At 42.1% G+C, this 24,796-nt stretch overlaps 1 protein-coding gene across 1 annotated transcript in view; it reads left to right on the plus strand.

Annotated features, from left to right (window-relative positions):
- LOC142260748 (uncharacterized) overlaps nt 1-24,796 on the plus strand; it is an 85,390-nt gene that overhangs the window by 47,680 nt on the left and 12,914 nt on the right. The window contains 1 exon segment of the mRNA XM_075332072.1: nt 2,495-3,622. Within this exon segment, the coding sequence (XP_075188187.1) occupies nt 2,495-3,622 (1,128 nt within the window).

Raw genomic sequence — 24,796 nt, forward strand, 5'->3', positions numbered from 1 at the left:
CGTGGGCTTCGCCCAATTTTTGTGTCCAGCCAGGTACAGCTAGGCAGCTGGGGATTGGAATCCACAGCACAGGGTGGCCCAAGCTTTCTGGGCCCCCCATGCGCTGAAAATTGCAGTCCGCAGTTGCCCCAGAAAATGGCGCTTTTATAGAGGTGCCATGTTCTGGCGCTGTATCCAACTCTCCAGTGGCCCTGGTGGCGGGTAGCACGCTGGGTAATAAGGTGTTAATACCAGCTTTGTTTTACCAGCTGGTATTAAGCCCAAGATTCTTAATGTCAAGCAAGTTTGACCCGGCCATTAAGAATCTCCAATAAAGGGTTCGAAAAAAGACACCACAAAGAGAAAAAAATACTTTAATAGAAATATATACACAGACACACTTAGAGACTCCATCTTTTTTACTCCCTCTCACCCCTCCACGATCCTAGTCTTCTGTCACCGATCTAGCTCTGCTATATCAGAATGCACAGGGGGGTGGAAGAGCGCTGCTGCTGCTCCCCGCGCTGTCTAATCACTCAATGAGTGATCAGAGGCTGCGGGTTGGTAAACGGTGACGTCGCCGCTGCCACAGTTGCCATAGTAACCTAACAAGCGGGTTACTATAGCAATGGTGATCTCCGATCACCTGATTCCCGGTGCCGCTATTCATCACCGGGTGTAGCAGCCAATCTCTGCATGTGGGCTAACTCTGTAAAGAGCGCCAACATGCAGGGAGGGGGGGCAGGCATGTACCCGAGCATCTCGTTGGTATACAGCAATCGCCAAATATATCGAGTACTGAGATACTTGGGCGAGCACCGTGTACCGGCAAGCATGCTGGCACTACAGGACCTTTGCATGACGTCATAGCCATGTGACCCAGTCTGTAGCCAATGAGATAATACCACATTCCCACATGACTGATCACATGGCTATGACGTCACAAAAGGTCCTTTGGTTACCGGGAGGACACAGCGATCATCGCACTCGGAAGTAGAAGCGGTGGGAGACAAAGTGCAGGACGCGTCGCGGGACCTGTAAGTATAATGACAATGTTTATTATTGAGTGTATTCTTTATTTTACAGCCCCCCTCCCCCGCCCCATCCCATAACTGTAAAGTCCAACATCGGTGATCGGACGCAAGATCGTGTTATCTCGATCCCGATCTTGATCTTTACAAAATAATCGGATGAGTCTCCCCGATCCCGACCATCAGGGGGATCACCCATGACTACTCTTCAGGCTGCTTTACACACAGCGACATTGCTAGCGATGTTGCTAGCGTTTGCACCCGCCCCCGTCGTTTGTGGGTCACGGGCAATTCGCTGCCCGTGGCACACAATATCGCTAGGACGCGTTAAACTTACTTACCGTCCTAACGACGTCGCTGTGGCCGGCGAACAACCTCTTATTTAAGGGGGAGGTTCGTGCGGAGTCACAGCAACGTCACACAGCGGGTCACCAATAGAAGCGGAGGGGCGGAGAGCAGCCGAATAAACGTAACGCCCACCTCGTTGCCGGAGGACACAGGAACGCTGTTGTTCGTTGTCCACGGGGTGTCACACGTAGCGATGTGTGCTGACTTAGGAACGACGAACAACCTGCGTCCAGAACGTGCAACCTTGTAAAACTGTAAAGGGGAAAAAAGCGCAATAGGGTCTTACCCGGTATGAGGGTGGACAAACAAGACAAAGAAGCACTCACCTGGTGAGGTTGTGCCAGTCACAACCCCTTATGATAGCCTGTGAGTGCCTGGTGGTTTAGCTGCAGCCCCGGGAGAGGAATTTTGTATCACACAGGTAGAAGAAAAGACCGGGTTTATGCCGCGCTGAAAACCACTGATGCGTGTAAATTAAAAGATTTCCTTTTTATTGGATAGTTCCTACGAGTTCCTACGAGAAATTTCTTTTCCTGAGGAAGGAGACGGATGTCTCTGAAACGCGTAGGAACTATCCAATAAAAAGGAAATCTTTTAATTTACACGCATCAGTGGTTTTCAGCGCGGCATAAACCCGGTCTTTTCTTCTACCTGTGTGATACAGAACGTGCAACGATCTTTTGAAAATGAACGACGTGTCAACGATCAACAATTAGGTGAGTATTTCTGATCGTTAACGCTCGTTCGTAGGTGTCACATGCAACGACGTTGCTAACGATGCCAGATGTGCCTCACGAATTCCTTGACCCCCGACGACATATCATTAGATACGTCGTTGTGTGTAAAGCGGCCTTTAGATGTTGAAATTGGACAACAGATTCAGAATACATTTTTTCCTAAGTTAATTTCTGATATTATGGTTTAAAAAATGTATTTTCAAGATAATATCATTAAAACATTGTGTTTATTTTTAGCAGATGACTGTATTGGGAGTTCAGATGGAAATCTATTATCTTCAGAATTTAAAACAGATGATAAAAGTATCACACATGATATATATGAAGAGCATGCTGTTGTCCCAGATATACCTCCAGTCCTTCCTCGGAAAGTTTTAACATCTGGTCTTTTCAAACAAGTCCAAAATTACGATTTATCACAGATTTGTATGCAAAATAAAAGTTACAGAAGGGATGGGGAACATGAAACGGCTCCTACAAGGGAAAAACCATTTTCATGCCCAGAATATGGAAAATGTTTTACTCAAAAGATACTCAATCAGAATCTTATTGAGCATCAAAGAATTCACACAGAGGAGAAGCCATTTTCATGTTCAGAATGTGGGAAATGTTTTATTCAGAAATCAAATTTTGTTATGCAAAAAAAAAAATCACACAGGGGCGAACCCATTTTTATGCTTGGAATGTGGTAAATGTTTTACTAGGAAATCAAGTCTTGTTGACCATGGAAAACTTCACACAGGGGAGAAACCATTTCCATGTTCAGAGTGTGGGAAATGTTTTATTTTCAAATCAGATCTTGTTCGGCATCAAAGATGTCACTCAGGGGAGAAGCCATTTTCATGTTCAGAGTGTGGGAAATGTTTTGATTTCAAATCAGATCTTGTTAGGCATCAAAGATGTCACACAGGGGAGAAGCCATTTTCATGTTCAGAGTGTGGAAAATGTTTTATTCAGAAATCACACCTTGTTAGGCATCAAAGATATCACACAGGGGAGAAGCCATTTTCATGTTCAGAATGTGGGAAATGTTTTAGTCAGAAATCAGCCTTTGTTATGCATCAAAGATCTCATACAGGGGAGAAGCCATTTTCATGTACAGAGTGTGGGAAATGTTTTATTCAGAAATCAGATCTTGTTGTGCATCAAAGATCTCACACAGGGGAGAAGCTGTTTTCATGTTCAGACTGTGGGAAATGTTTTATTCGGAAATCAAAACTTATTCAGCATCAAAGATCTCACACCGGGGAGAAGCCATTTTCATGTTCAGAGTGTGGGAAATGTTTTAATTTGAAATCAGAACTGGTTGTGCATCAAAGATGTCACACTGGGGAGAAGCCATTTTCATGCTCAGAGTGTGGGAAATGTTTTAATTGGAAATCAGAACTTCTTGTGCATCAAAGATGTCACACAGGGGAGAAGCCATTTTCATGTTCAGAATGTGGTAAATGTTTTATTCAGAAATCAGATCTTGTTGTGCATCAAAGATGTCACACCGGGGAGAAGCCATTTTCATGTTCAGAGTGTGGGAAATGTTTTATTCGGAAATCAAAACTTGTTCAGCATCAAAGATCTCACACCGGGAAGAAGCCATTTTCATGTTTAGAGTGTGGGAAATGTTTTAATTTTAATTCAGAACTTGTTGTCCATCAAAGATATCACACAGGGGAGAAGCCATTTTCATGTTCAGAGTGTAGGAAATGTTTTATTCGGAAATCAGAACTTGTTGTGCATCAAAGATCTCACACAGGGCAGAAGCTGTTTTCATGCCCAGAATGTGGTAAATGTTTTACTAGGAAATCAGGTCTTGTTCACCATCAAAAAAATCACACAAAATAAACCATTTTTATGTTTTGAATGTGGAAAATGTAATTCTCAGAAATCACATCTTGTTAAACATGTGAAGAAGCCGCACAGGGAAGGAACCTTTTTCATGTTGTGAAAAATTGAAATGTTTAACTGGTAATCAAGTCTTCCGACATCAGAAAACCAGCAGAGCAGAGCAGCCATTCTTGTTTTCGGAATTTGCCAAATGTTTTTATCATTAATCAGGTCCTGTTGTCAGATGAGTCACACGGGAGAAGCCATCATGATGTACTATAATTCAAAGGGTTTTATCCTAAAATCGGCTACAGTTCCTTAAGTAAGGATTTGTGATGAAAAGAACCATTTTCTTTCTTTTTAGAAATTATTGTAGTTTTTCGACCATAAGACATACCTAGGTTTTGAAGGAGGAATATAGTGAAAAAAATTACGCAAAAAATGTGGTCATGAAGCAATGTTATGGGTAGAATCTGCTGCTGACACTGTTACGGGGATAAAATCCCCCAATTCTGTACTAATGTCCCCCATACTGGGCCCCTTCCAGGTATATGTGTCTCCCATGCTGGTATATATGTCTTTCATCCTGGTATATATGTTGCCTATCTTTATCCCATCCTAGTATATATGATCCCCATCCTGGTATATATATGGCTCTTGTCCTAGTACATATGTCCCCATCCTTGTAGAGTATATATGGCCCTCATCTCGGGCCCATTCGTGTATATATTTCCCCATCACGCTGCACACATAAGAAAATAAATGATTATACTCCCCATCCCTCCGCTCGCCCGGTGCATGGTGTTCTCTTCTGATGCATGCAAGTGACTTCAGCATGTAAGCGGCGCAGCGCATGACATTGCTGCCATGTGCCCCCAGTTACACGCGGACGTCAGCTGCCGGAATATTCACTGCTCCCCACACCCGGGATTGTTTGGGGAGCAGTGAATATTCATTCTCTAATAAACACACGTGATCGCCCAGCCACAGCAGTAAGCCAGCGGCTGGGTTGTTATGTGTACCAAATATTAAAGAGAAAATAGCAATTCAGAGGCTAAAATATAGCTTTTAATCTATTCCATTAAAATTTAGATTAAAATATGTGAATAACCCAAAGTTCTCTGGATTGTTGTCATTAGATTCTGCAATCACGTTTCCAGAGAACCTATGATATAACAAAATGAACAAAAAAACACAAAATACACAACAAAAATTGAATAAGTTGATTATCACTCCAATAAGGACAGTTGTCCAATAATATGAGTATCTAAAAAATAATCAAAAACAACTCAATATAACAAACATATAGTGCACGGTGATCCTCAAAGAGGAAATCACCAATTCAAATTTTGTAGAATAAGTTAGGAATGATCTCACCCATTCTTGCAGCTTGGGGTAAACAGGATTTCCTCTATGTGGGTCCACACAGCATCAGCTGGCCCTAGGGACGAGGGCCAGGAACATTGTAGGGGCACCAAGAGAGGGCTAGATGTGGTCTGTTCTTGTAAGAGCAGAAGCTTTGGGGTATCAGGTGTTATTAAGATTCCCTAGGGTCAATTGTAGGGCCAGCTGATGCTGTGTGGACCCACATAGAGGAAATCCTGTTTACCCCAAGCTGCAAGAATGGGTGAGATCATTCCTAACTCATTCTACAAAATTTGAATTGGTGATTTCCTCTTTGAGGATTACCGTGCACTATATGTTTGTTATATTGAGTTGTTTTTGATGATTTTTTAGATACTCATATTATTGGACCACTGTCCTTATTGGAGTGATAATCAACTTACTCAATTTTTGTTGTGTATTTTGTGTTTTTTTGTTCATTTTGTTATATCATAGGTTCTCTGGAAACGTGATTGCTGAATCTAATGACAACAATCCAGAGAACTTTGGGTTATTCACATATTTTAATCTAAATTTTAATGGAATAGATTAAAAGCTATATTTTAGCCTTTGAATTGCTATTTTCTCTAATTATAAGTGGCTTATCCTCCTATATCAAGAGCTGCTGTTTGACAAATATTAAAGAGAATGAATATTCACTGCTCCCCACGCAAATAATCCCATCCACCTCTTGGTTGGCGCTGGCTTCATTGCCTAGAGGTGGGCGGGATTATGGTGTGGGGAGCAGTGAATATTCATTTTCTTCTTTAGCTGACACACTGTTAGCCCTTTTGAGAGCCTTTAGGAATATTTTTGAATATTTTTGATACTGGATTATATTTAGATAATTCACTAATCTCAGGTTTCCCACTGCTTTATTTACTAAAAAGCGCAGCACCAGATTGGAGATAGGAACTCATAAGTATATCGCATTGTATATAATTGCATTTCAAATCTTGTTGTTTTGTCAATAAATGCTTGTAAAATATACTGTATATTTTTCATGCCTAACTTTCTCTATTGTCTAGATGTGATGATTTTGCCTGTAAACCTCTGGAGTTGAGGCAGAAGTGTAGACATTTCACACAAAAATAGTGAGGGGAGAATTGAATCACACTGCATCCTAAATATGTGGAAGTTGTTAAGACGCTCTGTTCCCAAATCATCAAAGCTTTTATGCTAAAAAAAATTGGCACAAAAGCTGTGAAAAGTCTCAAAAATTCAGAAAGTTGTGTCAACATTTGGTGGCTTTTGGCATTTTCAAAAATTGGCAGAGCTTAGGTGGGACGGGGGCGTGACAGCACAGCTACTTTAATTCATGACAAGCTGTGGCGTTCCCTGTGCCAGAAATCTCATTCCAGTCCCTGAAGGAAGTAATATTTCTAGCATGGTACAAGGAGGCACATGCCACTCGTCAAACGCTCCAGATTCATGAAGAGGCATGCACCACTTCATCAATCAGGAGCGGCCCCCGCATAAATTGGGCTCTTAATGTTATAAAATGATTTTTTATAAAGGATAATTGTTGTAATCAAAAAACTAAAGGATTTTATATGTCTGATATCAAAGGGATTATTTTTTTTGTGGGGCTACCCACAAATAGAGATAAGTGCACCCATTGAAGTTTGGGTTCAGCTTTTTCTGTTATATTTTAGATATAGTTCAGATCGGGAACCGGACAGGTCCTGAACCTGTTGGAAGTCACTGATTGGGCAATTCGGGTCTCCGCCCACATGCATCCAGCCATTAACTGAGTATTTATTACCGGGGGAGGGATGACGGAGTTTTTTCCTTGTACACAATACATCCTATAACAATGTTTTTACTTCCCCGTGAAAGCCATTCACACTCTGCAAGCGGCTCGCACTGGGCCGAGCACTGACTGTACCCGAGCACACCGATGCTAGATCGAGTGGTTAGGATACATAAAGCACCCAAACTCCGAACTCTAACACTGATTTTTTTTATAAAGTCTGTATTTGGTACAAACACTGAACTTTACTATTTATATTCGCTCATCTCTGCCCACAAACCTTTATTACAGTTTAGATTATGAGTGTAGAAGAGACCAGAACTGAAAGGGGCCTATCTCTTTGTGAAAAGCAAGTAACATTTATGATACCTATGCTGGGGTTTTGTGAATTTTCTGGGATTCTGTCACTAAGTGTTTACCCCTTAATTAAAAATCAGAATAATATAAAGACAGTGCCACATTAGGTACGGGGAAGTACGAAGTGAACGGCTAAAGGGAAACCCTGTGTGTAGCAAAGTGGGAGATGGTGACCCCTGTCCATGCCTACCGCTGGGCCCTGGGTTCCCTCACCACCTTAGATAGGTTCCACATCTATGAGCAGAGCCGGATACCTGACTCTAGGCTGACCATGATCTGGGCCCTAGGTAGGGATCGGATGGGATGAGCTCTTTGTCAACCCTACAAATCACTAAAGGTACACAAGGCTAACAAACAAGGGGAAACAATATACAACTTATCTCTAGACGACTCAGTTAGAAGTTCGGTAAAGAGCAACAACGATCCTACTGATGTGTGCAAGCCGCCTCCTTGCATCCAGAGCTTGTGAAAGAACTGAAGATCACCAGCCCAAGTCCAGGGAAAATGAGAGTATTTAAACCCATTTGGAAATAAAGATTATTAGCAGCTGAAGGGAAGAGGAGCTCTCCTGGGTCCTAAAGAAAAAAGGATGAAAAACCAGCAGAGGAGATATCAGTACACTGAATACTAACAGCAGAAATAATAGAAAGTCAGTGAGTATTTTGCGCAGCCAAATGCTGTGACCTTCCATTGTCGGACACTACAGGACTGTCACTGTCTGTCATCAGTGCAGACAAGGACTCTTCTTCCAATGATGTGTCACTTACTGGCCTATTTTCTGTAGTTTTGATAAAATTACTGTATCATCACTAGGGGATTATCACTAAAGAGCTAGTAAACCTGCTGCCATGTATCCTCGATCTCCATAAGCTCTGTATAACCCCGTCCTCACCCTTGACTGGCAGCTTTCTGTCTATGCTCATTGTACACAGCTGCCAATCAGTGGTGTGGGTGGGTTATACACACAGCAGCATTTCGAGAACTGATAGATCTTAAGCAGATAAAACTGTTTATCAAAACTTCAGCAAGCAGCCAAGTAAGTGACACATCGCTGGAATCAGGGTCTCTGCTTATACAGGTCGATTGGACACACGTTACAGGTAGCTTTATTCCTCCTAATCTTTAAATTACACCCCAAAGCCATACGCTACTAAATGTTATATATTTAATCTGAAAAGTAAGCAGTGTTTACAAAGATATACAAAAGATGTTACAAAGGGGAACAAAACAATACAGTATATACAATTATATAAAATAAAAGGGAATAACCTGGGTCACAGAAATGGCTTCAGATTTCTGGAGGGAAGGACTCCAATGGAACGTGAAGCAATCCTACACAGCAATGTTCCTTTCATTGAACGAGGATCATAATTGGCATGAGCTTTTTATTAACACAAGTTACTCCCACATACTTCCATCATAACAGGGCTGGACTTCAGATAATTATAGTATGGGTTTAAGTCTTTTCAGTTTATTATTTTTTTTCAAAAGTTTAAAATAAGCAATAAATTTCATTCAACTTCACAATTGTGTCCCACTTGTTGATTCTTCACCATAACATTACAATTTTTATCCTTAATGTTTGAAGCCTGAAATGTGGGAAAAGGTTTAAAAATCCAAGGGGGCTGAATAATTTCGCAAGGCTCTGTGTATATACTGTAATATATATCTATATATAACATACAGTCAGGTCCAGAAATATTTGGACAGTGACATAAGTTTTGTTATTTTAGCTGTTTACAAAAACATGTTCAGAAATACAATTATATATATAATATGGGCTGAAAGTGCACACTCCCAGCTGCAATATGAGAGTTTTCACATCCAAACCGGAGAAAGGGTTTAGGAATCATAGCTCTGTAATGCATAGCCTCCTCTTTTTCAAGGGACCAAAAGTAATTGGACAAGGGACTCTAAGGGCTGCAATTAACTCTGAAGGCGTCTCCCTTGTTAACCTGTAATCAATGAAGTAGTTAAAAGGTCTGGGGTTGATTACAGGTGTGTGGTTTTGCATTTGGAAGCTGTTGCTGTGACCAGACAACATGCGGTCTAAGGAACTCTCAATTGAGGTGAAGCAGATCATCCTGAGGCTGAAAAAAAAGAAAAAAATCCATCAGAGAGATAGCAGACATGCTTGGAGTAGCAAAGTCAACAGTCGGGTACATTCTGAGAAAAAAGGAATTGACTGGTGAGCTTGGGAACTCAAAAAGGCCTGGGCGTCCACGGATGACAACAGTGGTGGATGATCGCCGCATACTTTCTTTGGTGAAGAAGAACCCGTTCACAACATCAACTGAAGTCCAGAACACTCTCAGTGAAGTAGGTGTATCTGTCTCTAAGTCAACAGTAAAGAGAAGACTCCATGAAAGTAAATACAAAGGGTTCACATCTAGATGCAAACCATTCATCAATTCCAAAAATAGACAGGCCAGAGTTAAATTTGCTGAAAAACACCTCATGAAGCCAGCTCAGTTCTGGAAAAGTATTCTATGGACAGATGAGACAAAGATCAACCTGTACCAGAATGATGGGAAGAAAAAAGTTTGGAGAAGAAAGGGAACGGCACATGATCCAAGGCACACCACATCCTCTGTAAAACATGGTGGAGGCAACGTGATGGCATGGGCATGCATGGCTTTCAATGGCACTGGGTCACTTGTGTTTATTGATGACATAACAGCAGACAAGAGTAGCCGGATGAATTCTGAAGTGTATCGGGATATACTTTCAGCCCAGATTCAGCCAAATGCCGCAAAGTTGATCGGACGGCGCTTCATAGTACAGATGGACAATGACCCCAAGCATACAGCCAAAGCTACCCAGGAGTTCATGAGTGCAAAAAAGTGGAACATTCTGCAATGGCCAAGTCAATCACCAGATCTTAACCCAATTGAGCATGCATTTCACTTGCTCAAATCCAGACTTAAGACGGAAAGACCCACAAACAAGCAAGACCTGAAGGCTGCGGCTGTAAAGGCCTGGCAAAGCATTAAGAAGGAGGAAACCCAGCGTTTGGTGATGTCCATGGGTTCCAGACCTAAGGCAGTGATTGCCTCCAAAGGATTCGCAACAAAATATTGAAAATAAAAATATTTTGTTTGGGTTTGGTTTATTTGTCCAATTACTTTTGACCTCCTAAAATGTGGAGTGTTTGTAAAGAAATGTGTACAATTCCTACAATTTCTATCAGATATTTTTGTTCAAACCTTCAAATTAAACGTTACAATCTGCACTTGAATTCTGTTGTAGAGGTTTCATTTCAAATTCAATGTGGTGGCATGCAGAGCCCAACTCGCGAAAATTGTGTCACTGTCCAAATATTTCTGGACCTAACTGTATATATATATATATATATATATATATATATTTATATATATGTATTAGTATCTCCCATACATAACTCTACAGGCTCAGGAATGAAGCGTCTGGGTTCAGACAGGAGCATTCCATCCACAGACGACACCAGCAAAGGCTTCAGAAGGCGCCGGATGGGAATCTGGTAACATTCGACCACAGCTCACTGAACAAAATTCCCAATGGAATTGGAGTCCAGATGAGCTGTCTAAGGGCACATTCAGACGACCGTTCCATTTGTCCTGGTTAATTCCTGTTTTTTTTGCGGACCTACTGACAGGACTATCTTTTCAATGTCTTTTGTGAAGGATTGGATGGCACACAGAAGAACTTCCGTGTGCATCTGATCCTACAAAACACACATAGGATGCCGTATGTCCATTCCGTTATTATGGAACATGTCCTATTCTGTTCCGTAATAACGGACCGTGACTCAGTATAAGTCAATGGGCCCCCAAAATCCCTGGAAGCCATGCAGAAGCACTTCCGTGTGACCTCCGTCGGGTACCTGTGCAGTCTCTGTCCCGCTCCCTGCCAGCCCCACGGCTGCCCGCACACGAGTGTGTCAGGAGGTTAGATGAGATCATTACCTGCTGTGACGATCTCCTGCACTCCTGATGTCAGCGCTTGTCACTGCCTTCTATACCCGCCGTGTTCTCACATCACGTCTCGCGGGCGGCCCGAGACTGTCACTAGCGGTGACGTCATGGGCTCCCGCGATTCTTCACTGTGAACGCGGCGGACAATGGAAGTCAGTGACAGCGCTGACGTCAGGAGTGCAGGAGATCGTCACAGCAGGTAATGATGTAATCTAACCACCTGACAGCAGCGCTGATCATTCCCTGCAATGACCTGGGCTGACCTATTGATGTTAGCTCAGGTCACTGCATTACTCTCCCAGCCAATGGGGAATGTTCTGTTCTTCATTGACTGGGACAGTGACTATGGTATTGATCGTCGTGGGACCCCCTTACTGGATTATGCTAGACCCGGATTTGATTGTTCTTTTCAATAAATTGGTGAAAGAGGGAATGTTTTTGGGAGTGTTTTTTCAAATAAAACTTTTTTTGTTGTCTATTGTTTTTTAATTACTGACTGGGTTAGTGATGTCGGGTATCTGATAGACGCATGACATCACTAACCCCACGGCTTGCTGCTTGGTGACATTACACATCTGGCATCAACCCCATATATTACCCCGTTTGCCACTTTGCCATCTAATGGATGCGTCACTTCTGGGGCCGCTGTGGCCTGCTATTTTTAGGCTGGGGAGTGTCCAATAACGGTGGACCTCCCTAGTCTGAGAATAACAGAGCACAGCTGTCCGCTTTACCTTGGCTGGTGATCCAATTTGGGGGGCACCCCACGTTTTTTGTTTTAAATTATTTATTTAATTTAAAATAACAGCGTGGGGTCCCCTCTGTTTTGGATTACCAGCTAAGGTAAAGTTGCCAGCTGTGGTCTGAAGGCTGCAGCTGTCTGCTTTACCCTAGCTGGCTACAAAAGATAGGGGGGACCCCAGGTTTTTTTTTTTTTTTAATTATTTATTTATTTTTTGGCTAAATACAAGGCTAAGCACCCTTTAGTGCCACCCTTTAGTGCCACTAAAGTCACTAAAGGGTGCCAGCTTAGTATATGCAGGGGGTTGGGACGTTATATATGTCTTTCTCATCTATTATCTATCTTTCTATCTATGCCTCCATTCATTCATCCATCCATCAATCAATCCCTCTATCTCTCTGTCTCTATATCTATCTATCCATCTCTATATCTACCCATCTATTTATTTTTATAGCTGCTTCTGTTTTTTTATGGTCCGCAAAAAAAACAGAAGGCACACGGATGACACACAGATGCATACGTGAAAAAAATGAACCGTTTTTGCGGACCAGAAAAACGGAACGGTTATGTGAATGTAGCCTAAAGGAGTTGAAGTTCTCCAAACAATGTGGACATGGACTGGAACGAGGAAGAGGAAGAAGGCTTGCTTCTGCTGAGGGTAATCCCTTCTACAAAGCCCAGGCAAGAGGGTTTCAGTGTCAAAGGACAAGTTTGGATAAAGTGCTCTGCTCCTCCACGCAGGACCTTGACTTGAAGATTTCACATCGTAGATCAGATGATTTTACACTGATTACTTATGAAGGCTCAGGAACAGGAGTGGAAACAGGAACCTGGGAAGCAAATAGCCTCTGGAAGGATGGAGCCAGGAGGATAGGTTTCTTCACACGGCAGATTTCCTTGGCATGTTCCCGAAATTTATGATCAACCTGTAGGGCAAAGGTGATAAGATCATCCTGGATAGCGGGTATATCAAGACCAGCCTGTACATCCTTGGTTCTCTTGGATAAACCTTCACAAAAAGTGGTCTCTGGTGCCTAATCTTTCTATCTTAATTCAGAAGCGAGGGCGCGGAATAGAGATATATACTGACCCTCAGTTAGAACTCCTTGACACAAGTGCAGAAGAAAGGACACAGCTGAGATGACTCGAGCTGGGTACCTAAAAACTCTCCAGAAGGACTGCAGAAATTCCAAGAGGTCAGGAGTAATTGGGTCATATCAAGAGCCTCTGCGAGGTGCAACATCAGAAATGCCACTTTGGACTGGTCTGATAAAAACTGATGAGCCAACAGCTTAAAGTGCAGGGTGCACTGGTTGATGAAACCTTGGCATTGCTTGGGATCGCCGTCAAAGCAGGGTGGAGGACTGGATTCAGACAGGGCCGGAGCTGTTCAGGCAGACATTCATTGACTGAAGATGGACCAGAAGTTGTTTTTATTGCTCCTGCATCTGTAACATCTCACAGTACAGTTCAGACTGAGGCAGAAAACCGGAGTCAGCTGAGTCCTGACCTTTCTCCCCCGCCCCTCCAGCCTAGGAAAGCAAACAGAGCCGGGTGAACAGAGCAGCACCCGACCTACAAAGGCCCACCCACAATGCATAACTCAATCAAAGTGCAGTGCATTTCTGCAACTTTGATTAGATATTTCAGCAACCCATGTTTCTATAACAGGTATGTGTTTCAATAATTTGTATTAATCGCTAGGCAAAGTAAAGAATTGAACAACATTTCTGAGATTTTTTTGAGTAAGAATTTGTCAATACATATAATATAACATTTGAACTAAGCATAAAGATTAACAATATCTTGGAGGGGGTGGAAAAGATGGGGTGGAAAAATTAAGGAAAAGGTTTTTTATTTGGGGAAACAAGGGAACAGGGATGGAGAAGTTGGAAGGAGAAACGATAAGAAAGAATAATCACGTACTAATTACAGTGCATAGTTTTCTCAAATAAATGAGTATCTAATTAATATTGGTGAGTTAACCTTATTATAAATAACAGGAAATAACTGAAAACTAATCTAGGTATAACATTGAAAGAAAAGAGAGAAAGAAATAGAACAAGAAAGAGAGAGAAGAAGAAAAAAAATAAAAACAGAGAAGGGGGAGGGAGGTATGTCTGGAGAGGAGGTAGAGCTGGTACATAATCAATATTTTCTAGGGATTATTGCTTTTTATAAAGAGATTCCAGATATTCCACCTTCTATGGTATGAAGGGAACAAGTTATTGATTATCGCATGCCGTTTCTCATAATCATGATGGATAGATACCAGATGAATGACATCAGAGATGTTGGGAACATGGTCTGTTCTCCATTTGGACAAAACTAATTGCTTAGTTGTTAATAAGATGTGAATCACAACTGAGATATGAGAGGAACTTATATCTTGTAGGTCTAGTGATAATAAAGCCATCTGAGGTAAGAGTTTTATTTTAGAGTGTGTGATCTGATTTATTAGTTTTGAAGCTTCTTCCCAGAGAGCTTTAACCTTTGGGCATTCCCATAGGATATGGAGTAGGGTGACTTTTTTACTACAATTCCGCCAACACTAAGCTGATTGTTCTGCATTTATTCTGTTTAGTTTAGAGGGCGTAAAGTACCATTTTGTTAGTACTTTATAATAGGATTCATGCAAGACAGCAGAGAAGGTTGAGGAGTAGGTAATTTTTAGGCTTGACTGACAGTTTTCTACTGAGAAGCTCTTTTGGAGGTCTTTTCCCCACGACAACATATAGCTTTGGGTAACTGGTTCCATATCATCATTTATGGCATCATAAATGTTTTTAGTTTTCCAGATGGTGTTCTTGTCGGTATTGCAGATAAGAAGGCATACGGTCTCAGGGATAGAGATATTGTTGGCTAAAATTTTGTGAAGGGAAGTTCTTAGGGAAATGAGTAGAGTAAATTCCGAGTCATTAATTTTATGTCTTATCTTTAAATCTAAGAAAGGGATGTAATCGTGGCCAGTATGTATATCACCTATACATCTGAGGCCTAAGTCATGCCAATTGGAGGGAATGTTTTCTTTAGAAATATGTGAGAGTAATTTTAGTGGATAATTTTTAATTTGTTGGAATGTCGGGGTTTTTGTTTTTCTTCTGCACACATTTTTCCATGCCAATATGGTAGAGGCCAAAGTGGAGGACTTAGGTAGGGGTAGTTTAGGATTGAGAATATAAAGTAAAATGAGTGATTTGAGGGAAGAATAATTGTTTGCTGCAAGTTCAAGATCTATCCAAGGTAAATAATGGTTGTTCTGTAGCCAATTAAGGCTGTTTAATGGTAGTAGTCTTGTAATAGCATTCTAAATTCGGCAGACTATACCCTCCTCTTGTTTTTCGCTTCATTAGGATGGATTTGGAGACTCTAGGCCTCTTGTGATCCCAGACAAAGCCATTTAGAATGTTTTAGAGTTTGTTTAGATATAGCGGGGGTATAGTGAACGGAATAGCTCAAAAAAGTAGCGTATCTTAGGTAGAATGATCATTTTATAGGATAGTAATCTGCCAAGCCATGTAATATCCTTTTTGAACAGGGAGGCTGTTTCTTTACTTGTAGTTTCTAGGAGGTTTTCCATATTTAATTTCACTAAAGTATGTAGGTTGTTTGTTATTTGAATTCCCAGATATATTATTGAATTTTCTGCCCAGGAAAAAGATGACAATTTTTTATGGTTTGGATGGTTAAGTGAGCAAGGAAAAATGGGAGAATTTTTGATTTATCCATGTTTAGTTTGTAATCGAAAGCAATGGAGAATTCATGGAGTATAGATTGAGCGTTTTGGATGGAGTTTACAGGATCAGACAATGAGAGAATTACCGTATTTTTCGCTTTATAAGATGCACCGGATTATAAGACGCACCCCCAAATTTGGTGAAGGAATAGAGAATTTTTTTTTAATAAATGGGGTCCGTCTTATAATGCCAGTGTCCGTCTAACAAATCATATAGGGTATATGTCCCTCATAGCCCCCCCATCCGAAAATTAGCCCCCTTAATCTGGATATGGCCACCTTATATTGAATATAGCCCCCTTGTGCTGGCACACGCCCCCTGTGGCTGCCACACACTGCCCCCCTGTGGCTGCCACACACGGCCCCCCCTGTGGCTGCCACACACGGCCCCCCTGTGGCTGACACACACGGCCCCCCCTGTGGCTAATACACACGGCCCCCCTGTGGCTGACACACACAGCCCCCCTGTGGCTGCCACACACGGCCCCCCTGTGGCTGCTACACACGGCCCCCCCTGTGACTGACACACATGGCCCCCCTGTGGCTGACACACACGGCCCCCCTGTGGCTGCTACACATGGCCCCCCCTGTGGCTGCTACACACGGCCCCCCCTGTGGCTGACACACATGGGCCCCCTGTGGCTGCCACACACAGCCCCCCTGTGGCTGATGCACACGGCCCCCCTGTGGCTGACGCACATGGCCCCCCTGTGGCTGCCACACAAGGGCCCCCTGTGTTAGATATCGCCCCAGGCTGCTGTTTTAGTAAAATAAACTCTTTCCTTACCTTCTCCAGCACTGTGCTCCCTCGTGTCCCCCTCCTCAGGGTTGAACTCCGGCCTCCTGCCTGCATTTCCTGGTTCACGGTCCGGTCATGTGATCGGCACAGCAGAGTGAAATCTCTGCGTGCCTGATCACAGCACCAGGAGGGAGACACGCTGGAGGGGGTAAGTAAAGAGTTTTTTATTTCACTATGGGCAGCAGCATGGGGGCCATAGCTAACACAGGGGTGCATGTGCGATCAAAGGAGGGCGCAGGTAGATATAATATGCCCCGCTGCCCCAGCCCCTCAGCATGATGCAGTTTCAGCACCACACTGCTGGACAGCGGCTGTGCATATTATATGAGCGGGAGCAGGAGATCAAAAGCTGCCGCCCGCAGCTGTCACCTGGCCCCAGCACCGCTCCAGAGCGGACCCTGCAGTATATATATATATTATATACACCCCCCCCGTATATTTGGTTTATAAGATGCACCCCCTACTTTCCCCCAAAATTTGGGGGAACAAAAGTGCGTCTTATAAAGCGAAAGATATGGTACATCATCCACAAAAAGGCCTATCTTATGGTGATAATTCTTTGTTTTAATGCCCTGAATGTCCAAATTTTCTCCGATTAAAACCGTCATGGGTTCGATGGCCAATACAAAAAGAAGCAGTGACAAGGGGCAACCCTGTCTTGTACCATTTGTAATTCCAAATGGTTGTGATAAGTGATTATTTGCGGATACCTTGGCTGAGGGACATGTATAGGGGGCCATGATGGATTTTATAATTTGGTTTGTGAAGCCGAATCTAAATAGGGTGGATTAAAGGTATTGTCAGTTTACCCTATCAAAGGCCTTTTCCGCATTGAGTGCAATCAGTAAAAAGGGTTTTTTCTTAGTATTAATATGTGAGATGAGGTTTAACACTCTCCGAACACCATCTGAGGTTTGACGTCCTTCGATGAAGCCCATCTGATCAAAATTGATAAGTTTAGGAAGGATTGCTTTAAGCCTAGTGGCAATTGCTTTAGCATAAATTTTTATGTTGGTATTTATGAGTGATATAGGTCTATAGTTCTTGACCAGATCAGTATCTCCTTTTGGTCTAGGGATCACTATGATAACCGCTTCAAGCATCTCTTTTGGGAAGGAACCCATCAGAGATGCGTTATTGAAGACCTCAACCAGATGAGGTGTCAAGATTGCAGAAAAGGCCTTATAATATTCACCACTGAAGCCATCTGGGCCTGGGGCTTTTCCATTTTTTAGACCAGAAATTATTTTTAATATCTCTGGTTCTGAAAAGGGTACGCTTAGTGTTTCCAATTGGGAATGGGACAATTGCGGTAGGTTGACTTTGTTTAAAAAGCCTTTAATTATGGCTTCAGTGGGTTGAGAGTTCAGAGGATCATTTTTCAAATTATAAATTTTTGTGTAAAACTTGGCAAATGAGTCAACTATGTCTCTCGGGTGAATGGCTAGGGAACCAGCTGTCTTTTTTATTTGGTGAATACATTTTTTGATTCTCATTTGTTTGATTCTTTTGGCTATGAGGGAGGTAGGTTTATTAATTAGGGAGTAGAATTTAGCATTCATGTTTTTGGTGAATTGTTCATACTCTAAGAATGTGGGCTTTTAAATCTAATCTAAGTCATAGGATTTCCTTATGGAGTTCAGGGGATGGAGTTGGTAATTGTTGTTGTATTATTTCTTTTCCTCTAATGTCTGATTGTATCTTTTCAAGTTTTTTCTTTTGTAGTTTTTTATGGGTCGCTGCTAGCTGGATTAAGTTACCTCTTAAAACGGCTTTATGCGTATTCCAAATAATAAACGGTGAGATATCTTCGGTGATATTTTCCTTAAAATAGATTTCAATTGTCTTTTGGATTTGTTTATTATATTTAGGGGAGTTGATTAAATAGGAATTATTTTTCCATAGGGGTCTGCTCTGAGTTGGGAAGCCTAATGCCAATTCGCAGAGGATAGGGGATTGGTCTGAAAATGTTTGTTGGTTTATTTCGATCTTTTTAAATTTAGATATCGATAGTGAATTGGTTAGTGCCAGATCGATATGTGAATAGGTGTGGTAGATGTCTGAATAGTAAGAATATTCCTGTGAGGAGTTATTTAGACATCTAAATATGTCAAAATATTCCTGATTAATCAGCCATTGTTTCAGGGTATGTCTATAAGTTCTAATAGGAGCCTTCATGTCCAGGAATTTGTCAGGAATCAAATTGAAATCCCCCAGGATGATCAGGTCTCCACGTTAATTTTCATGGATATCACGACATACCATGTTTAGAAATCTAATCTGGCCCCAATTGGGTGCATGCAGATTAACAATTGTACAAGGACAATTGTTTATAAGGCATGATATGATGATATAGCGTCCTTTATTGTCCTTTGTTTCTGATACTAGTTCAAAAGAAATCGAGTTTCTAAACATAATAATCACACCAGCTTTTTTCCTTTCATTGAGAGAGCTAAAAATATGGGGAAAGTTTTTGTGTTCAAATTTGGGATGATTTTTACTAGCCAATTTGGTTTCCTGTAGGCAAACAACATCTGCATTGAAGTTTCTTACCTCTTTCCAGAGTTGGAACCTCCTTCCAGGTGAGTTCAGACCTCTCACATTGTATGATAAAAATTTGATGGACATAGTGGTTGATTGATAAAAAAAAAAGGGTCACGGGCGAATATTTAAAAGTTTAGGAGAAGAAGGAAATTTTTGAAGGCAAAAGAGTAAAGGGAGAGACTGGAGGTTAGGATGGGGGACAAGACGAAGAAAAAGAGAAAAGAGAGGGAGAAAAAAAACCCCTACTAAAGTAATTTCCTTATTATTAATTCTACCTAATTCCTAATTAATTAACCAACAAACTAACTAATAAAGTAACTATGATATTATAGGTTAAACTTTAAAGCAATGTGTACCAGTGAATACAAGTTATTAAGCACTATATTACTAGTATTCTAATGTATAGCAGAAAAAATAAAGAGATAATCTGAAACCAAATTAAACAAATATAAATGCTATACCGAAAGAAAACGGTTAGCTCTCCCGGAGGAATTATAGTCCCAGATTACCAACTTGGGAAACGATGTATTCCTCCTCTTTGGGCAAAAGTTTGTGAATAGACACGGAAAGTTCCAGACGCGGTCCTCCGTATCTAGCTGAAGATTTTGAAGAGTACAGCAGAAGTCAATTGTTGGTCAAACTCTCATCCTGAATAAGTAATGTAAGGCAATTAAAAAGTTTTAAAGTCTGTAAGTAATTTATCCTGAAACGACAAAAAACCTTTTAGTTGGTATTTATAATCCAATAGAGACATAGTTGTGCCATTATCTTGGGTGAAGTCTGATGACATAAATTCATGTTTTAGTTTTTGAGTCCTGTCCCAGATCAAGATTTCTATTTAATAAAGAAACATATCTTAAGCCATCCTCCGGAGTTGCCAGGGGAATCAATTTATCATTGTTCCATACCAATAATTTAGTGGGGAAGCCCCAACGGTAATTGATCCCCCAGTCTTGTAGTTGTTTTCTCGTTTGTGAAAAAGCCTTCCTTGCAGAAACAGTGTCTTTAGAAAGGTCTATGAAGATCTTGATGTTTTTATATGGGTCTGGTAATGTTTTATTATTTCTCATGAATTTCAAGAGGAGTTCTTTGGTGCGATAGAAGTGGAACTTTAGAATGGTATCTCTCGGTAAATCTGTTGTCAGGTTTCTGGGATGCGGTAGTCAATGTGTCCGATCTATGGTAATGTCAAGATCTGTAAGAGAAGGCAATGCCTTTGTGAGAATATTTTTGACATATTTTTCCAAGTCTATAGCAGGTATGGATTCTGGGATGCCTCTTAGCTTCATATTGTTCCTGCGATTTCTGTCCTCAAGATCCGCTAATTTTCTCTTTAAAGCAGTTAGTTGGTCTTGTTGATCATTATGTTCTCTAACAAGGGTGGTGGTAGTTTCTTCAATATTAATAATCTTCCTCTCATTGGTCTCCATTTTTTTGTTCAAGGAGTCAAAAGTTTCCTGGATTTTTATCGTTTGCTTTTCAAAGGCCTCATTAATATTAAGATTTATGCTTTTGACGAGGTTATTTAAAAACAATTCCATATCAAAATTGTTGGAGCTTTGCCAATTTTCCTTAACCATGAGAACCTTCGGATCGATGGATGGCATATCAGCAACAGTATGATCAAATCTAGGTCTATGTCTGTCGGGACTTGAGAGATCTGAATCCTCACTGACTCCGTCAATATGACTTGAAGGGGTGGATTGAAACATATCTCTGTTTTCCTGTTTGTTTAGACTTTTACGTTTATTGGTGCCTTGACTTGTGTCCGTATCAGAAAATTCCGGCAGGCCATCTTGTCTGTAGTTAAATGGGTTTAAAATTGCAGGTTTGATATATGATGTTTCCTTATTGTCGGTAAGGTATGAATTTATCGTGGAAGCCTGACAGCTTTGGTGGTGAGAGTCTAAGCATTCTTTTGCAGGTATTTCGCTTGTATTGTGCTTAGCGAAAGCGACATCTTTTGCCAAAACAGCTTTGTCAGTTTTGAGGGTTAGTCTGTTGGTTTCAGTTTTCCCCACTTTATTTCCTTGTAATTTGTCTTTATTTTGATTTGTTCGGCTGGATGAGTTGGAGGTTGATGTATTATAGTTCTTAAGTCTGGTGCCTTTCTCCATGTTGTGGGTATATATGATTTATAACAGGGTACTGACTACTTAAGCTAGCAATGTGCTTCGTATGTGTTTATAACAACGTCGCCAAGTCAGTGGCAGCTTGCAGCGCCGCTTCTTAATAACCGGGTGTGCTGTTTAGTAGTTAATAAAGTAGCAAACAGGCTAGGAAGACCCGGGGGTCTTAGGACAGGATTTCTAGGAGGTTCAGTGACGTATCCAATATATTTTTAGACAGGCACAGTGCACTTAAAAGTCTTTGTTATACGTGTAAGGCTCTGTGCCCACGTGTGCGCATTGCATGCAGTTATGCTGCATTCTGCACCGCAGCGTAACTGCATGCGTCCTTCGTCCCCAGTACAATCTTATGAAGATTGTGCATAATCCATGTGCACGTAACGTTTTAGAACACAGCGATTAGCATGCTACAAAATCGCTGGGTTCTAAAAAGCAACATGTCACTTCTTTCGTGCGCTTTGGATGCAGCCCCCGCTCTATGTATGGGAGAGGCTACATCCAGAGCGCATGAAATCGGCTTTTCATTACGCAGTGTTTCTGCAGCAATTTGAAGCGCACATGTGCTGTTCAAATCACTGCAGAAATTTCTGCAGGGACAACGCAACGTGGGCACATAGCCTTAATGGGATCCAGTGAGTCTTGTTGGTTACTATGACAACAGTAATTGAGGGCTCCTTTTCCTTATCTCTCTTAGGAGAGGAGACAATGGTTAACTGTTAAAACATAAATGAGTTTGGTGAACACTTTCTTTGTTCAGTAGATTAGTGGTGTAAGCAGTGTGCAACAGCTGGTTATCAGTTTCCCTGAAGTTTAGATAAGATGCACGCAGCTAGATGTCCGCAGAGCAGAAGCTCGTACCTACTGCCGTTAATGGCGGACTTGATAATAGTATATCGCTAACTAAGAAACACAGTGTCTCTGAACGGGGCACTAAGGAGGTAGACTTTTATTTAATGAGTGTAACAGCGGCAACTGCAGCTCCAGGACTCACTACAGACTGGGGGGGCTTACATCAGAGGCAGTATCAGCGGATCCATCAGGACAAATCGCTGTACAGATCCCTGTATATAGGAGATCATGGTGATAGCTAAATTGGGTGGAAGAGGCTCTCCTATATTAATTTAAGAGTTACTGGAGACCGGGTCGGATAATGGACATAGCGAGGAGATGTGTGATATGGCCCGGGGTTCTGCAGTGGAAACGCAGGAGATTCACTCACATACCGCCAGGTTTAGCCCTGAATATCTCTGGTGTGCCAGCATCAAAATCTACGGAAATGGTATCAAAATGTTCCTTAGGTCTTCTAATTTCTTGTCATCAGGTTGGTAAATGAATCCATTGCCATTATATTTATTAAAAATCCGTAGCTTGTAGGATGACAGTTGGACCTCGGTTAAGCTGCATCTCACATCATCAGCGTCGCCACGACCCCCTCTGCATTATGCTTTAAATCTTGTTGCCAGTATTTGATAAGTCAATTGTCTCGCCGGTATTTGAAATACGGTGGGCGATCCTCTGATGTATCTGTATATATATATATATATAGGTTCTTTCCTCTGTAGTAGACTGTTGATTTTTCCTTGATGTCCTGATGAAGGAGACAGAGTTCTCTGAAATGTATCGACCTGAATAAAGATAAAAAGATGAAATAATCAACATCTGATTTTCTGGTGATAGCGCGGAGTACACCCGATCTCTCCCCCGTTATGTCTGAATTCTTTTCCAGGGCTGCGGCTTTCGCCATCTTTTATGTGCGTTTAGCAGTTGTAACCGACACAACCCTTATAGGTGAATGAAATTACTTTGGCTTATCTGTTACCTTACCTGGTAAGACTCTATTCTGCGCTTCTATCTAACAGGATTTCCTACGTACACTGTGAGGTTCAGGCACAGATTGAGTGAGTTGCGTGATGAACGGTGAATGAACTCCGGTGAGGTCACTGAAGTCACCTGAGGTTAAGTTACCAGCGGTCACAAGTGGAGGACCGTGGGAACCTCCAGCTGTGGCCGCGGCTAACCTGAGTGATGTCACCACTGATCGCTGCTCAGTCTCTGCCTGAACCTCATAGAAGGCGGTCATGTGCCATGATCACGCGCTGTAACTACATGTAGCAGAGCTTGAATCATTTTCGGACCTCGTGTGGATTATATCGAACCTGCATGGGTAGTTTGGGGACTAAAAAAGTGGTAAAAGAGGGTATCCACTACATACACATTTTTTACACACTGCTCCGCTACATACACGTCATGCACACACGGCTCCGTTACATACACAGCTCCGCTACGTGAACATCGTACACACAGCACTGTTCTGAACACATCGTACACATGCGGCTCTGCTCCATATACGTTGAACACACATTTTCAGCTACTTGTGATACAAGATCGATCAGGTCCAAACATTTTCCTTCTAAAGTCGCTCAACAAATCTTCTCCTCACCCGAACTTATCAATAAAGAATTCAATTTAGCAAAGATTGAAATGAGTGTGAAGGGGTCACATACATACGCAACAGGGGTCACATACATACAGTGGTTTATAACCGTCCACTGGCACCACGCCTCATCCAGTGTCTGCACGCCAATATAGGACTACACTGAGGAGCTGATCATGTGACCCCTGACTCCTCCCCTCCATGTGACATCATCACAGGTCCTCTAAGCACAGAGCAGCCATATATCTAGTGTGCGGCTCTGCAGGTGGAGGTGTGTGGAGATTCCCCATTACTGGGCTAAGGTGGTATTAACCCCTTCAGCTCTGAGACTTTCTTGGAGTTTTTCTCTCGTTGATTTCTATGAATCGTGAGGTTTTTGTTCCTTTTCCTCTGATAGATACAAACGCCCCAACTATGAGAGGCCGGAAGTGAGGAAACCCGTCTACCCTCAGTCCTCGGCCCCTTTCTGCCCTCAGTCCTCGGCCCCTTTCTGCCCTCAGTCCTCGGACCCTTTCTGCCCTCAGTCCTCGACTCCTTTCTGCCCTCGGTCCTCTGCCCCTTTCTGCCCTCAGACCTCAGCCCCTTTCTGCCTTCAGTCCTTGGCCCCTTTCTGCCCTCGATTCTCGGCCCCTTTCTGCCCTCAGTCCTCGGACCCTTTCTGCCCCCCACAGTATAATGTTCCCCCAGAATGTTCTCATCATATGTTTCACCTTATTTTCTCCAGTAATTGTATTATTACAGCGGATTCTTTATGATGTTACATCGTCATCTTCTCCCCATTCAGGACCCTACAATATCGGATCCTCTCAGTGGAGATCTTCTATATAAGAGAATTCTCCTGATTGCCCCGTGAAGGATGGATATGGACAGGGACAAGATGGCGGAGAGGATATTACACCTCACCCTAGAGATCCTCTTCCGGCTTACTGGAGAGGTGAGAGATTCTGATGACGTCACATTACATCATTCTTATCTATGGGAATAACAGATGGACAGAACTGGAGAGGTGAGGACTCTGGAAATGTCTGGAGTGAGCATTATTACTGTGTC

This window comes from Anomaloglossus baeobatrachus, unplaced genomic scaffold (assembly GCF_048569485.1).
Source record: "Anomaloglossus baeobatrachus isolate aAnoBae1 unplaced genomic scaffold, aAnoBae1.hap1 Scaffold_177, whole genome shotgun sequence".
NCBI classification, from domain to species: domain Eukaryota; kingdom Metazoa; phylum Chordata; class Amphibia; order Anura; family Aromobatidae; genus Anomaloglossus; species Anomaloglossus baeobatrachus.